The sequence below is a fragment of the Columba livia genome, chromosome 21 (assembly GCF_036013475.1).
Source record: "Columba livia isolate bColLiv1 breed racing homer chromosome 21, bColLiv1.pat.W.v2, whole genome shotgun sequence".
NCBI classification, from domain to species: domain Eukaryota; kingdom Metazoa; phylum Chordata; class Aves; order Columbiformes; family Columbidae; genus Columba; species Columba livia.
Genome location: NC_088622.1, coordinates 4,062,063 through 4,078,507, shown reverse-complemented (window position 1 = coordinate 4,078,507; position 16,445 = coordinate 4,062,063). Strand labels below are relative to the sequence as shown.

At 50.7% G+C, this 16,445-nt stretch overlaps 1 protein-coding gene across 6 annotated transcripts in view; it reads right to left on the bottom strand.

Moving 5' to 3' along the window:
- Positions 1 to 4,923: 4,923 nt before the first annotated feature.
- DISP3 (dispatched RND transporter family member 3) overlaps positions 4,924 to 16,445 on the bottom strand; it is a 34,359-nt gene continuing 22,837 nt past the window's right edge. For 4 of the 6 annotated variants that reach the window (XM_065038014.1, XM_065038018.1, XM_065038016.1 and 1 more), the window contains exons 12-21: positions 16,229 to 16,365; positions 15,373 to 15,554; positions 14,790 to 14,920; positions 14,507 to 14,682; positions 13,429 to 13,555; positions 12,610 to 12,755; positions 12,085 to 12,244; positions 11,728 to 11,841; positions 10,797 to 10,963; positions 4,924 to 10,100 (exon numbers count right to left, since the gene is read on the bottom strand). In XM_065038014.1, coding sequence (XP_064894086.1) covers positions 9,738 to 10,100; positions 10,797 to 10,963; positions 11,728 to 11,841; positions 12,085 to 12,244; positions 12,610 to 12,755; positions 13,429 to 13,555; positions 14,507 to 14,682; positions 14,790 to 14,920; positions 15,373 to 15,554; positions 16,229 to 16,365 — 1,703 coding nt within the window. In that variant the 3' untranslated portion in view covers positions 4,924 to 9,737. The remainder of the gene's footprint in view (positions 10,101 to 10,796; positions 10,964 to 11,727; positions 11,842 to 12,084; positions 12,245 to 12,609; positions 12,756 to 13,428; positions 13,556 to 14,506; positions 14,683 to 14,789; positions 14,921 to 15,372; positions 15,555 to 16,228; positions 16,366 to 16,445) is intronic. The other 2 variants (XM_065038017.1, XM_065038020.1) reach the window with 1 other exon arrangement.

Genomic DNA, 16,445 nt, shown 5'->3' with positions numbered 1-16,445 from the left:
AAAAGACAGCACAGGAGCGAGGTGACGGGAGCTCAGCAGAACCGGCCAGGCAGCAGGGAGAACCTGCAATTCCCACCTGGGGAGAAAGGCAAAGCTACAAGATCTTTCCCAGATCAAGTGTCCCGCAGCAACTTGCAGATCAGCAGGCCGGGCTGCTCTCAGCTGTGTCTGGAGAAAGGCAGCGAGCCCCGAAATGGCGGCAATGCTGCTCGTTCCACCACGGCGTGCACACAAACCAGCTCCGCTCCTCCTTTCCTCTTCCTGACCTTAGGACTCGATCCAACAATCCCTCCAAACAGCATGAAGGCTCTTGGGAGCGCTTCTGGGCACATAAAGAAGGTTCCTCCGTGCAGGGACCCACCACCCGTGCCCTCGAGCAGCAGCCAGCATGCACAGGAAGTTCATTTTATGCCAAAATAGAAAGCTGCAGTCTCAAACCTTCCCTCTTCCATCAATGTTCTATTTAAGTCTGTCTTTGAATCCATCTGGATTACAAACCCACCCCCTCTCAGCAAACCCCCTTCCCAGACAGCCCTCCCCTACTCTTTGCTAAATAGAAACTAAATATAAATATATACTGTGGAGAACTTGTTGGGAAAAAGAGGACTGGGATTTTTAAAAGTTTCCTCCTCCATCTACTCCACAAACACCAAAACAGAGCTGCTTTTTTGTTTGCTCTCATGGCTCCCAATGAAGAGCTCATCCCTCCACTGCCATTCACCACCGCAGCCCCCTGCTGCTCCTACCAGTAGATCCCAGCAATGCCTCGGCAGGTCAGGCGATAAACGCAAACGTGCAGAAGGAAAAGCTGCCAGATGAACGCTGGCCCTATTCCCCGATCTCCTAGTGAAACCAATCCAGTCGGAAGAATCCCTGCCTGCTGATATGCTAATATTTTAAATAAGCTTTAATTGGTTTCCCAACAGTACCCATGTCACTCACACAGCCCGTGCCAGCCCTCACGGCTGTCAGCCCCGTTGTGCTGCAGCTGCACCCTGCATCGCCACCCATACAGCCCAAACGCACACACAGCTTCCCACGGGGCTGCTCTGCTTGCCCCACTTGAGCTCCGAATATATTTATTCTGGTGTGAAATCACCACACGACCTGTTCTGATCATTTCACAGCTCCCACTTGAAATAAAACTCTCTTAGGGTGGGGGAGAACAGATAAGAAAATCCCACAGTCCTGTGCTCTGCTCTCAGGAACAGCAGGAGGGGAAGGGTGCGTGGGTGAAGGTGTGTGCAGGAGCTCGGTGAGTCACGCACCATCTCCAGCTCAGCTCTGCAGCTCTCGGGCCAAGAGCCCATCAATATCTCTGCAGTGACAGAGCTGTAGGTAACGTACCTGCACAGGGCTGAGCTTTGTTGCCGCAGCTGCTCAGAATAGCTCGGCTCCTTTCTGTTGAATATGATTCTTCCAGTTTTGTTCTGGCATTAAACGAGCATATCATTTGTTCCAGCTCTCTGCTCAGAGAGCTGTGGCTTACAGTCCTCCACGCAAGTCACTTGAAGCAGCGGGATGACGTGCCTGGCCCCCAGGAGGGCTTTGCCCTCCCAGTAACCACCATTTTCCTCCACAGCCTCTGGAGGACCTTGTCCCCAACAACCCCCCACCCCATAAGCTCCTCCAATAACACAGCTCTGCTTCAGGCTGCACCAAAATGACACTGTTTGATCCATTCTGCCTTGTAATCAGATGACAGGCAACATTGCAGAGGACAAGAGCTCTGCAGCGTTCTCAGGGAAGACTTCAGCTCTTGCTGTATCCCATGTTTTTGACCAGCACCTCCTCCTCTCTCTTCCTAAATTTCCTCCCCCAACTGCCACATCCCTCCCAGCTCATGTCTCCTGGAGAGAAGGCAGCATAATCAACGTCCCTGGTGCAAAGCATCTTGCAATTAAGGCAGCAGAGAACGTCACCACTGTCCCTTCCCAGGTACAATGTGAGGCCTTGCTTAGATCTCTGGGAACACCTTCAGTTTTATATTTATTTTTCAGTGTGATCTTCAGGCAAGACAGCAAAGCGACTCGTCACCATCAATCACGAGCTTCATTGTTTAATAATAAGATGTATTGCCCCCTTGCAGCATAAAAACACTCCAGCCAGAGCTCCCATTTGTTATGATCTAGCTGACTGGGACAGCTGTTCGTGTCAATGCTGTAAACACTCCATTTGGAGCAGAGACAGCAAATTTTAAGTGCTAATAAATGGAATTGCAGGCTGCCGAGCACACGCGAGGTTAGCGGCTGGTCACCACCAGCCCTCCCCAGGCCACGAGCGGCTCTGGGCCAGTGCTGCCAAACACTGCAAACCCCTCCAAACAGCCCGGGGAGCGCGGCTCTGTCTGCCAATAGTCCCGGCTCTGTCCCACACACCCCAACACCCAGTTAACCCTGCAGGGAGCTGCCTCGGCACAGCTACAATCACAGTGTCCCCAAAAGCCACTTGCTAGGTGTGCAGGGAGGGTTTGCTATCAGAGCCGGTGGGGTAGGGTGGCTTTCTCAGCTTGCAGGAATGGGGTCAGAGCAGCAGTGCTGGAGGAAGCGCTTATCTGTCTCCATGTGTCAGGAAGGAGCCGAATCTGCTTTTCTGTAGTTAGCTTTATTAGAAATGGCCTCAGCAGATCAGAGAGGAGGCTTTCTGGAGAGCACTGGTGGATTTCTCCAGTAGCACACGATAAAAACCTGCAGAGAACAGAATTAATGCTTAGTTGGGTGTCTCTGACCCCGTGCCCTCTGTGCTCTGCAGTGTTAGAGCCATGCTCTTATCTCAGGTTTATTACCAGCCGCACAGACTGCTCAGCCCTAAAGCTCCAAAGCAGCAAAGGCCCAGCAAAACTCAGCCTCTGGCAGCAGGCAGGAGATGATAGCCGCATACTGCGGGGTCAGAGATGATCTGTCAGCACACCCGATGCCTAAACACACACCGGGGCAGGTCAGAGCATGCTTTCTCTCCCCACATAAGCCTCACTGTGGCCAGCGTAAGCCAGGCCCCAAGGAAACAGCAACTGTCCTGTGTTCCCAGTGAGCAGCAAGAGGGTGCCGGCACAGCAGACAGCTCGGCAAGGGCAGAGACTCTGCCTTGGGAGATGTGCAATGGCCTTCTGGCAGCACCCAGCAGCGAAATTCACCGAGGTCACAGCCTCACACATCAGACACAGTTGCCACTTCCATTTTTACATCAGGAAAAATAAAGCTTAAAGACGTACAGACAAAGAACTGGCAAGATACTGCGATTTATCATCACTGTCATTCACAACAGCCTGGGTTTACCCTTTGGGTCCCCTATAGCAGCTCCTGTAAGAGCTACATAAATACCAGAGGCAGGGGACATGCCTGCTGCTCGTTCACACCCATGTCACTGACAAACTGGAACCCTCAGGAGCACTGTAAGGGCTTAAAAAAAGAAAAAGAAACAAAGGAAATCAGCCTACCACCCCGAGAAACTGTCCCCGGGATCAGTTTTCCCCCAAAGAGCATACAATGGGAACACTGTGCACCATCCAGAACTAGCTCAACAGCACTCACAGGGAAAATAAAAAGCTGGTCTAGTTTCCCAAGTGCTAAGTCACTTGCAGACGGGGGATGGCGTTAAGGATGGAGTGGGACCAGTGATGCTCCGAGGTGGAGGAGCCAGGGGCTGAATCCCCCTCGTCAGTCACCCCGGAGCAGCACCCAGAGCCGAGGCCGCCCCGCAGCCCCGCACAGAGCGGCCCTGGGAAGCCATACCCGCCCCAGGACCCACTCACCAGAACTGTGTCCTGTCCTGCACCCTCGTGCATCCCCACCGGGAGCTTCAGCCACTTTAGCAGCTGCCCCCCAAAATTCAGGGTCCTAACGAGCCCCCTCCGGCTCCCCAAATGTCTCCTGAGGATGAGCAGGTAACCAGGGACAAAGGGACAGTGACAGTGTCCTGCATGAGTGCAGAGGGAGGCTCTGATGCTGTTTTTCAGGGAGTTTTTCCCCTTTCAAAGCCACAGAATCGGGGCTTGGGGTTTGATTTCAGGGTGGGAAGGAGCCTGTGGGAAAGGGGCACAGGGTGCACCTGCTGCAGCACCCCAGGGCACACAGGCACCTCTAAAGCCACCGGGGAAGCAACGGAGACCTCGCTGTGCTGCAGCTTGACAGCGGACCAAGGGGAATCTGATGTGCATAATGAAGACTTCTCTCCAGACTCGCTCTCCTGGAAGAAGAGATGCCAGATTGCAGGCAGTGTGGACTGTCAGTGTTAGCACGGGCTGAGCCAGCAGCTCTGCACAGACAGAGAGAAACACAATTCCTTCCCACCTCTGCCAGCTTGAAATGAACAATGAGGCACTATTACCCCATGTAATCCATCCTCTGAGCCCTTTCCCCTGCCCCAAACCCTTCCTCAGCCCAGCAGCCACTTTCTGAAGAGCTATAGAAACCAGTTCAATGTGGCCCTGGGAGGTGCAGAGCGGCACTTTGCTGCTGCAGTGCAGGTCACAGGGGCAAAACGTTGACCAGAAGTTCATGCCAGGAATGTGTGTTGTGAGAAACCGCGGTGCTGCAGAAGGAGGCAGGTGAGTCTCCTTCTTGTGGTGCAATCTTCTTATACTGCAAGTAGCACAGTATGGAGTGGAGGAGTAAAAGGCCTCCACAACACCTGGGTAAAGCTCCTGCTCGAGCCAGCCCTCTTGCAGACCTGTGTGGGATCCTGAGCTGGCTTTTGCAGACTGTCAGCTTTTCTGGATGTGGGATGTTGGCTTCAAGAGGCCTGATTTCAGCAGCAGGAGCAACCCTGTGTGCGTTGGGAACCAGTGCTGTGGCCTCATCCCCACTGCATGACTTACTGACACAACACATCATAGAATAGTGTGGGTTGGAAGCACCCATGGCAGCACGCTCCATCCAGCGCTAACATTTAGATGCAACAGTGATACAGTGAAGGATCCAAAGGTGCGAATGTCAAAATTTTTATTTACAACAGTCTCCAAAAATCAAGAACACTGAAAATAGTGAGGATAGGAGTCAACTTACAAAAGAAACACGCGTACATTACATCAGGAATTGTGCTACATCACTCTGAGAACCGACACTCTAAGGTCTGCACAGGACGTGGTGAAACAGCAGTGCCCTCCCTCTGTCTTCGAGTGCTCACACCTTCCCTTGGCTTTTGAACCACCCTCCCTCCCATTTGTTCTCTTCGGCTTCCCCCCATAAGCTTCTCTGCTCATTTGCTTGCAGCTCTGCCTCTGGTTCTGGCCATCGCCCTCTACCAGGGCTCAGCCTTTGGAAAACCGTGAACTATGGCTTGTGTGTTCTCTGGGGTGAGGAGTGATTTTGGAAGAAATAACCAAGAGACTGTGAGTTTGTCCTGCCTGGCTGCAAATCAGTTAGCACAGCTTCCTTGGTGGAGAGCGTGGGAGGATTTATACATGTCACAGGGCTAAATAAAAAGCCTTTTATAACCTTCCAGGAGGGCAGGCTGCTCTGGTAGGAAAATTCAGTGCAGGACAAGCTTAAAGAATCAGATGCCATGACATAAAGTAACATCCAAGTTTGCTCCAGCAGAGACAAAGCCAGGGGTCGCTGGAGACCATTGCATCCAGACTATCAGTGGTCCCAGTAACCCTGTGGGCATGCTACACGTCCTTCTGCTCAGAGATATTTCCCAGGCTGGCTTTGCTCTGGCATAGTTTCAGATCCAGCAGGGATCAAGGAACACAGCCCAGCTCAGCCACTGATCCCCTTTCAGCATCCACAGCCTTTGAAATTGCCAAGGTTGGTGGCCAAACCTGATGCCCCAGTTGCCTGTACAGACCCCACGTGAACCCAGCACCTCAGGAGGCACCAGGACACAAGGACAGAGCGAGAACACCCGGCTCTGTTCCTTTCTCTGACACTGATCTCTGCAAATCACATCAGCTCAGATGAATTTGACAGGGCTGTTGTGAGCAGAGACTCTACCTGAGCATCCACAGCCATGGGGAGCCCTAAACTCATGGGGAAGCTCAGCCGAAGGAGCAGTGACAGCAGCTCTGGGGAGCAGCGTCCTTCTGGTCAGGACAGGACTGGCTCTGTTTTGTAGGAAACTGAAACATTAACATCAGCTTTTCAAAACATCCTCAAAACAGGATTTACTAGTGGGCAGTTTGAAATATTCCATTGCAGTGTGCTGTAACTGAGCACCCGTGTACATTTCTTTTTAACTGCAACAAGATTGTTTGGAAATGCAAAATTGGAGCATTCTCTTCCAAGTAAGGTGGGTCTGCTGCATTCTACTGTTTAAAACCTTCAAAATGGACAGCTTCATCTGAAGCATTTTAACTCCCTAGCTCCTCTGCCTGAGCAATTCACCCTGAGACAACCTCCAGCCACTTTATCCAGTCTCTGCGAGCACCTCAGGCAGAAGCAGCTACCACGGAAAAGGCTGAACCTTGCTCGGCAAGACAACAGTGCCCAAGAGATGGTCTGGGAAACAGAGGAGTCATCAAAGAAAGAAAATAGGCAGAGATGGGGGAGGAATTAATTTAGAGTGAGCATCTGCTCACGGAACAGTGCCAGACAGGTGAGGGCCTTGCTTTTTATTGCTATGAGCATCTGCCTCGGAGCGCTAATTCCCTGCAGGGCTGTCAGCCACACCTTCGCATTTGCTCAGATAAACCCATCCATTTTCTTACCTCTATAATTTTATGAATATTTTCTAATCCCGAGGAGGATGCCGCCTACATGGAGATGGATGTACACATCTGCTACTGATTTATTGTCTCTGCAGATGCTTGGGGAGATCACGGTGCTGTAAGAATTTTGGGGAAGGCTGGTGCTTGCCTCTAAGCTTCTTCCACTCCACAGCATGTGCAAAAAGCACTGGCCACCCCGACCACAGAGCTGTGCAGAGTGAAATAGCGATGAGGCAAATGACTAGTTAGATCTTAAGCGTCATTACTATGTTTAATTGACTTTTCAGCTTACCAACATCCGGTGGGTCCTTGCAGTGAAAGCATCACCCAGGATCATCTCCTGGCTCTTCCACCATCCTACTACAATCTGGATTAAGTTCCTCCTCCTCCTCTCCTTGCCGGAGGAGCACAATCTCGCAGTGTGCCTTTGGGACTCACCTGCTACAGCTCTGCACTTATCTCAGTCTCTCATTTTCCTTTCTGAATCACTCTGGCCATTGCTCTCCCAGTACCACCTTGGACAAAAAAGAGGAAGGTGATGCTCTGCTCCTTCTAGCGCCAGCCAGCCCTTCTGCACCGAGCGAGCCAGGGCTGCCTGGAGAGAGAAGGGAAAACGATCGCTTGTCCTTTCCCCTGCTTGCTCCAGGAAACAGGACAGATCCTGTCAGGTGCCAAGAACTCCGTTATTTTCATCTGTAGATCAGCCACTGCCAGATCAAACGCTGCCAGATCTGCCCCAAGAGACATAAAAGGATTTCTACTACTTTGCAATTAATCTTTGTCTTCCTAGAGAGGCTGAATGAATGGTCCCAGCATGGTGTGTCACTCTGGAAGTGGGAGCCTCACACAGCCTCTTTATAGCGAGCACAAACACAGAGGCTTAAATAGCTTTAAACGTTGCAGAATTCAAAGCACATCTATGCCTTGTCTTAAAGACCTTTCAAGCTTTTTTCACGCTCGTAGAAGGAGGAACTTCCTCTAAGGGTGCACTTGGCACTTCATTCTTTCGGCTAGTGACCTGGAAATATCCATCAGCTTCAATCACCCCAAGGAATTTGAAGCATTAGCTAAATTCAGGCCAAGCTGCCAGTCAGAGCATCCTCGGCAGCAGCACTAAGGCCACACTGCTGTCCCCTGCAGCACCCACAGTGGTCCCAGAACACTGCTCTCTGTGCTCGCTGCACTTAGGAGAGCTCAGGGCACCACTAGTAATTAAATTCAGAGAGCAGACATAGGAAAAAGCCTGGCTTACAGGCCAATGTTGGGGTTGAACTGTGCACAGCAGCCACCAAAACAGCACAGCTTCAGGATAGTGAAAAATCCTTTCCAGGGCCATTTATTCATGGGCACAGGGTTCATTATGAAGGAACTGGTGCAGATCAGAGGTAGGTGCCAAGGAACATTTAACACTTTGCAGAAATGGGTAACTCAGCTGCACTGTGGGATGGTGAGGAGGAAACCAAGTCTGTTTTGCTCATGCTTTCGTCAGCCTCACTGCCTGAGGCAGAATTGCTCTGGATTTCCTCTGGCATCAGCAAGAGTCCTGTCATGTCACTCCTCTCTCCAGCTGACACCTTGGGTAACCTACTTTAGGGAACAAACATTTGATCCAGTTTCACAGGAATGACACGCTGTGAAGGTGTAAGACTGGCAGGGATACACTGAGCCAGGCAGAAGCAGCTGCTGCTCTGTCTCACCAGCACAGTCCCCAGAACTTGGCTGGCAATCGGGACAGGCTCCCTGGAATTGCCATCTTAGAAAGGGGGTTAAGTCCAGACAGAGAAAACAAAGCCACCAGGAACATGGTATCTGCAAACAAATGGAGCTAGGCTGCTTTCTGGCCACCTCCCTCTATTGGCATTCCTGTAAATAATGTTTAATGCATCTCCCAGTGGGCCCAACCCCTCCCTTTTTGCCAAGAACCAGATGTGCTGCATATCAATGCACACACTTAGCTATTTCAATTTTAAAAATATGATAGAATCAGCGATGCTTAAAATGTACTTGTTAATGGTACCAGTTTGCAATTTCATTTTACTTTAATATAAACCATCTGCTCTGAGCAGGCAGCAGCCGCAAGCTGAAGCTCCGCTGCCCTCGTGTCTGCACAACGGAGGGTGGCACAGAGGATGCACCACGGTTTATCTGTGCATGCCACCAGGTACAAGCTCATCCTCAGGCTAAGAGCTGACTGCCATGACCAAAACTCTCTGCAGGGACCTCAGGGCTGTTTTCTCTGCCACAAAGAGCAGAGGCAGCAACTGGTGAGATCCCACTCTGAACAGAAGGTGGGACTGGGTATCAATAGTGCCTAGACCCCACTGCTGTGATGAGGGAGAGGGGAGCAAGTCACTGAGGGCACTGATTGCATTCTTGACAGCTGTTTACAGACCCAAGAGATCCCAGCCGTCCTGACACCCCCCCCCCAAACGATGACAGCAGGTCACTGCTGGTCATGCCACCCACCATCTCTAGTTCAGATCCCACAATGACACCCATAAGAGATACTGCACAGCGAGTTCACTGCTGGTCCAGACCACGCCATTTCCCAGGCCTGGCCAACAGCTCACTGCTGTTGTCCAAGGCTCAGGTAATGAGGCACAGGGTTGGCATGGGGGTAGGACATCACCTCGAGAGTCATGGTTGCAATGCTGACCCTGGCCAAGGGGAGAGAAGGGACAAGGGAAGCATTTTGAAAGGGATCAGATGGCCTTCCCAGCTTCTCCCCCTTTTAGCTTTGCGGTTCCAGAAAGCTCTGTTCATTAAAAGAAAAAAAAGAAAAAAGAGAAAAATAAAAGCAGAAAAATTGAGAGAAGGAGACCAGGAGACCTCCTCCCCTCCTGCTCACAGGCTGAGGTATTCCCTGGGCAGCCCTCACTGTCCGACATCCATCCATCACTACCCAAAATAATAAATAGAAGCTTAGAGCAAAACCCATTAGAAAATAAAGTGCATCTGGAGTTGAAAAAATCCTGGAAAAAGGGGACTCTCTTCCTATTTCTTTTTCTTACAAAAAATATCCTTTTAAAAAAAAAGAAAAGAAAAAAGAAAGGGAGCAAGAAGACAGAGCATGTGGCTCTTGGCACAGGGTCTAAAGGGCCCTCCCATTAGGCAGGGGAATCTCAAATCCACTCTTCAGCAGGGCGAGGCAGATGCATAGACCCAGCAGACCAGCAAGAAGCACCCCCAGCACAGCCTTGAGGCAAGAAGTCCTGCTGCGGATGAACGTGCCCGGCCCCATGATGCTCAGCAGGGCTGTGCTCACAGTTAATGTGTACAGGATGGACACTCCTGTGTTGAGGGCCACGATCTTCCCAAACTTGGCAAAAGGGGCAATGATGCAGAAGAAGAGCGGGACAGTGGCGATCACTGTGGTGACGGCGCTCGAGACGATTGCCACCCCCACGTGACGGACCGCTTCAATCGTCCTCCACTGGCGACATGCTCGGGGGTCCTGGCAGAAGGGACAGCAGGGTTAAGGGAGAATGGGGACGAGCACGTGGGGCTGCACTAATGTTCTAGCCTTTGAGAGGGTGGCTTAGCTCACAGCATCCCGGTCCAGGCGAGAGATGCTGTGTGAGTGCAGATGGACAGTTCATGCAGTCTTTGAGCACACTGGGCAAACAGCCATGAGGTTAAAACCCAGTAGAGGCAAAATCTGCTGGATTTTGTGGCTCATTTCCACCACAGATTGCTGACTGACATAACAGAGGCTCTGCATGACAACACTATACCTGGCATCAGAGATCCCCAAGCTTTTGTGGTCTCCTTCTTCCCAAAGAGGAAGAAGGCTGGAGAAGACCTGCAGGTCCAGCACAGCACAACAATTTGCAGAGGCTACAGAACAAGTGTAAGGATATTCCAGCACACTACTGTCTTAATGGGGTATGAAATGGGCCTGCTTTGCACACAAGAGCAAGAGACAAGCACGTGGGTTGGACCCTCAGCTGGATTTACTGCACTCAGGTATGCAAGCTCACACCAGCCTCCAACCAGTCAGCTGGAGAAGCAGGACACATCCTGGATGTGCTGCGAGGGTGGGAAGCTGCATCCTCCCTTGCCCATCACACCTTAGGTCCTGCATTGTAGCCAAGTGGCACAGAAGGCATGAGGGGCATGGACGCGAGGCTATGAGAGGAAAAGAGCTCACCTCGGCCTGGTGCAGTGGCAGGTTCTCCCCCGCCAGCAGATAGCCCTCCACCAAGTGCACACAGTAATCCACAGAGGAGCCAACGAGAATGGAGAGGGAAATGGCTTCCACAGCTCCCATTTCCCAGCCAGACCAGTACATGATGGTCACCACCAAGCAGACCACCCCTGTGTGAAGAAAGTCACATTAAGTGAATTTTAGGGACCTTCCCTTGCCACAGGGATCGTTCAATAAGGTAGTTTGATCTCCTGGGGAGTGAAGCACCTAGTTGAATAGGGCCCTTTGTATTGCTTGCAGGAGTTACACACAGGCTGAGTGCATGCACAGGTTTTCTTAAAGGAAAGAGCGACATTTGTTTGTGAGTCATGTGTGGGAGACTAAGTGGCTTTAAAACGATTGATTTGATTTTTAAACTGAGAAGTTTAGCAACACACTTAGTCCACAATGTCGTCAAATCACCAGCCAGGGTGAAGGAGCTATTTACAAATTTGCTTCAAATACTAACAAAAGCGCTAAAATATTCAGCTTTTAAAAATCTCCCACAGCTTGGAAACAGCAGCCGTGGTGCAGATCCTTGTGAAGTACTGCAATTGTTATTCAGAACACATGGGACTTAATCACATTATTATACATAACAGGCAGGGATGGCATTTGTGTAGCTAAAACCCTTATTTAAACAAATAGAAAGGATTGTGTAGATAAAACACACTGGGAATTAGACATACAAATCTACTTTCCCAATGAGGTTCCTGTGCATTTGTTCAGAGTTTCTCCTGTTCACCTAGGTGTATCAGGGCTGGCTTCTGGAAAGCCAAAAGGCTTTACACAGAGTCAGAGCAATTCAGTTCATATCACCAGAGACTCAGCAGTGCTACAACCCACCAATTTCAGACAAAGGGAGAGCTTAACCCATTGGAAGTGGCACTTTTACCTAAAATGCTGAGCAGCACTGGCAGCAGGAGGAGGATGTGAGTGGTAAACACGGCCACTGCAGCCACACAAATAACCAGCGAGAGGACCAGACCATACAGGGCACTTTGCACTCCTGGAAGAAAAGAGCCAGCTCATTTGACTCCTGCAATGCGACAGCTGGGATGAGAAAGGCTCTGGGTGTCCCTCGCAACAAGGCAGGCAGGGTGAGTTGGGAAGGGGAGGATGAAAGTGGAAAGCAGGTGATATATAAAGGATTGACGATATAACACATGCCCACCAGGTGGGATAGAGTGTCCCGTGAAGATGTATCATAGAGCGTGGGATCCTCAGGGAGAGAAACATGACAGGCACTTGCCTATAATCTCCATGAAGATCTGCTTCCAGTGCTCACAGGTCTGGAAACCATGCCGGAGGGCAGAGTCCTCTGGGAAGAGCTGGAGTTGCTGCTGCAGGAATGTCTCCCATTTAAGGTAGTCAGCATATGTCTGGAAGGAAGATTTCCCTTTGTAGGTTGTCTGTAAGGAGATGAACATGTTATTGTCACGTCCTGCTCTTTGGGGCAGGGTACGCATGGCAAGCGAAAAGGCAGAACAAGCCAGCTGGAGCTGCAGCACCAGGCAGAACTGACAAACCTGCCACCAGCTCCTTGCCTGAGTTCTCATGGTAAGAGCAAGTTGGGGCATAAACAGCCACTTCTAGCAACTTGTGAGTGCGGGCACACACAAGGGCACACACACTCTCTGCCACAAGGCATAAACACTAGCAAACACTAAATTATGGCTGCAAATGAAAGCAGCCAGTGCAGAAAGAGCAGAGCCAAACCCCCAGAAGTCACAAGAAGAAACTGTCACAAGGACAGATGGTGATGCCATGTGCTCACCGATTCAAACGCCATGGAGATCCACTGCACCTTCCCGTCCTTCACCCCCACTGCCCCATGAGACAGCTGTCCAGGCAGCAGGTTTGGCTCAGGGATGTTCTTGCACTCGGGGTGCAACATCTGCAGAAAGGAGGAGATGCTGTAACCTGGAAGGAAAGAAAGAGCAAGGGATGGAGGACAAGACAAAGAAAGGAAGCACTTTGCAACAAGGGAGAGGAAACAAATTAAAAAACAAACAACTTTTTGGCCTGAAGCCAATCTACACTTCCTAGATTCAGCTCTACAGCCCTGTGACCTCTGAATTGGGAAGAAACAGTCACTGGTTAGGTATGTGAAGCCACAGGGGTGGTTATTCAGCAGCTACTAAGAAGATATTTATTTATCCAAAGGATTTTAAGTGTATCAAAAGCAATACTCATGACTGGAAAGAACAGATTAAATTCTGTTCTTATCTTCACAGGATTAAATCCTGAAGAATAGGCCCAGTGTCTTTAGAGACCATTTCTCTCTCTCATCTCCGAGAAAGTATCACCAGGAGCATGTTCTAGAAAAGTAAAGCTGCCTTGGGGAAAAAAAGGAGTTGGCAAGAAGCAGCCGTCCTTTCTGGTTTGCTGTTGAGGAACCCAGCCCAAACAAACACTGCTGCAAGTAGAGCAGTCTGGTCATTGACTGCTACCTCTTTTCCTGCTTCACCAAGCTGGGATCTGAAAGTTCACAAGCCCTTAGCAGCCGTGCTCCTCAGTCAGAGGGTGAGAACCAGCCTCCACCCAGGGACCTGGGCTCTCCACAAGGACTGTGGGTGGTGTTGGTCCTACCTACCAGAGGGCAGGCACTGAGCCCCTCCTGGCTTCACCAGCTCGGCATTGCTCGCGATGGCTTTGCAGAGCCGGCACAGGTTGCCAATCTCTTTGAAGAGGTCAAAGCTGTCATCGTAGATAACGCTGCCCTTTCACAAGGAGACACAACAATAAGAGCACCACACGTGAGGCACACACAGCAACGGGAACAAGAAGGCAGAAGCCAAGCCCTCTCCTGGCTACACAGCCTGGGAGTAGCTTGTACAGACCACAGGTTACATGGTGGAAAAAAGAAAAGATAATACAGCCCCCCTTAACAAAGCAGCACTGATAAATGAACAGCCACCATGCCATGCCCCAAACCATCAGGGTCTGCCTAAGGAGCAGCTCACAATCCCCACAGTGCCCAGCATGCAGCTCCAGCTTTCTGCCCACTCCACTACTTGCATTTCATGCTGCCCCAGCCAGAGGAAACAGGCAGCGGCTGATTCTGCACAGTGCCCCCAAATCAGAAGGCAGGAAGAACAGCAAAAACCTGAGGAGCATCTGCTGAGAGACCAGAGCCAAGCATAATTCCGCTGGGGAAAGGCTGTGAATGTGGAAAGGTATCAGATCTGGGAGATAAGCTTTTTCTGGAAAAGCCACATTTAGTAACCTTTCCCTGGAGTAACTGATATGTATTTTTTCATGTTAGTATCTCATAACAAAATTAACAACTATAGAAAAATATCAGAACCTCAGATATTGAATTTGTAGTGCAATTTTCATACTGAGCTCAAGCTGAGTTTGCTTCTAAAATCCTCAGGAAAGCCAGATTTAGACTCAAAATTAGAAGGCTGGATATTGCACTCAGAAAGGGATTTTCTGAAAAGTCTGAAGTGATTTCAGTAAGGGCTTCCTGATCTCTCTTATTTGTGAATTTGCTAAAATAGAAATGTGCTTTTGGCTCATCATAATGCTACCATCTCTCCTGTTCCATCTGTCTAGACTGCTGGAACATGCTGCCTGGGCTGCAGGGATTAGCTAAACACCATCCAGGGAGACCATCCTTCATTCATCAGCCCCGAGCACGCCTGTCCAGCATGCCAGAATGTGTGTACCATGTCTGCGATGACGTGGTTGTCCGGGCGCCTTGTGCGGTTAACACCTCTGATACCAAACACTACAAACACCATGGCTCCTGTGTCGACCAGCGGCCGCACCGCTGGCTTTCCGCAGCCTGTGTTCATGCAAGGATTAAATCCAGAAGTGGCTGACAGCTTTGCTTTGGGTGCTGCTGTGAAATACAGAAGAAAGGCTGGTTACATCAGAAGGTGGCAAGAAAAGGTCTGACTCTCTGGCCCAGACAGCCAGACATGGCTGAACCGGTTCCCATCAGCTCACCTTTCTCGCTGGGAACGTAAAGGATGCCTTTGGTGGGTCCGTCTGGGCTAGAGCTGAGAAGACAGCCAGGAGGTGCTGCACACACTCGGCCATGGTAAGGGGGCTTGTGTGACTGAGCAAAATACAGTTTCCTGTGCAACAAAGAAAGTTTGTTATGGGGGACCAGAGATAGTTAAGGTGATGTGTCCAAAGCATTATGTGGAAACAGACGCTCTCAGGGACAGAAGGAAAGGAAGAGGTGAGCAACTCCAGACCTGGATCCCTAGCCGTTGCATATTCCATGCTGCATGTTCAGCCCAGGACTTCTGGTGGGTAAGGGCAAGACCAAGATCAGCAATGCCTTTTTGCCACCCAAAGAAGCCCCCAGCCACAGTCTTGCACCTGCCAAGCCTTTGGCACATTAATGATGCTATAGGCCTGCAAAATAACTTTGCAAAGATGGGGCACATTTGCAGCAAAGCAAGACTTAGGGCCATGGACATCAAATAAGGGCAGGACTGGCACTGGATATTGGGCATCCCGTATCAGGCACTTGGCTGTGCTGGTTTCGCTGCCTGGCCCCGACTGGGTTTTGGAAGGTTACCGTGTTCGCTGCTGCTCCTTGGCGGCCACGTAGAAACTGAAGTCGAACTTCCAGCCTCTCTTGGTGTCACAGGACAAGGTGGTCATCATCCACTTCCTGGGGCTCATCTGCTTAAGCAGCCCTACTGTGGACACACAAGCTGTCAGCTTCCTGGTGAAGTTACCGAAAGGCACTCTATACACCTAAGCAATGGATTAATGAAAACAGACACTTAACTCCACAGGGTTGCAGCCTGTTGCACATTAGCATCACACACTCCCCTCCTCCCCGAGCACTGGCACAGCCACACAGATGAGCACTGCAGACATGAACCCAGCCAGCCCCAGCCTGCTGCCTTCCCAGGGCACGATAGGGCCCGTCACCACCCCGTTCTCTGTGGCCTCAGCTGAATGGTGGCTGCTCTGTCCCCAGGGTGAGGGACACCTAAAAATGAGTCGTCCTGGGGGTGTGTGTGTGTGTCCAACATGGCCTGTGCATAAGCAGTGTTGCCTGCTCGCCTGTGTCTGTGCATGGGCAGAAGGAAGCAATGGGAATCCAGCTGTCTCAGTAGCAGTTTCTACTAGAACGAGCTCAGCCGGTGACACCAGACCTCATCTGATCCCCACAGGCACCCACACTTCTGCTCCCATTGCTGACAGTCACATTGCAACAGCAACAGGCAAATATTGCAAGGCATAATCTATATAATGATGCCAGATACAATGTCCTCTGTTTTAGCTACCTTGCTGCAATGCCCTGCAAATTCCACCCTAGGAATTACCTAGGACCCCATGGAGAAACAGGAGGAGGCTCTTGTGCTCACCTGTTGAGTGCTGCACTCTTGATAGAGAGGTCCAGCATCTCTGGACTGACTCACCTGGAATGAAGGCACCTCCCCGTCTCCTGGTGACACCATCTGCCAAGGGGCAGGGACACTGGCATTGAGCGAGAATCTGTAGATGGCTGGCCTGCCCTTGCTTCTGGACTTGGAGATATACACAGTCCCCTGGAGATCTGAAGGAAACAGAGAGCATGAGGGCTAGTGGTACTTTTCAACCAGCAAATCCTACAGGCATGGGCAGCAGCAAAGGGTT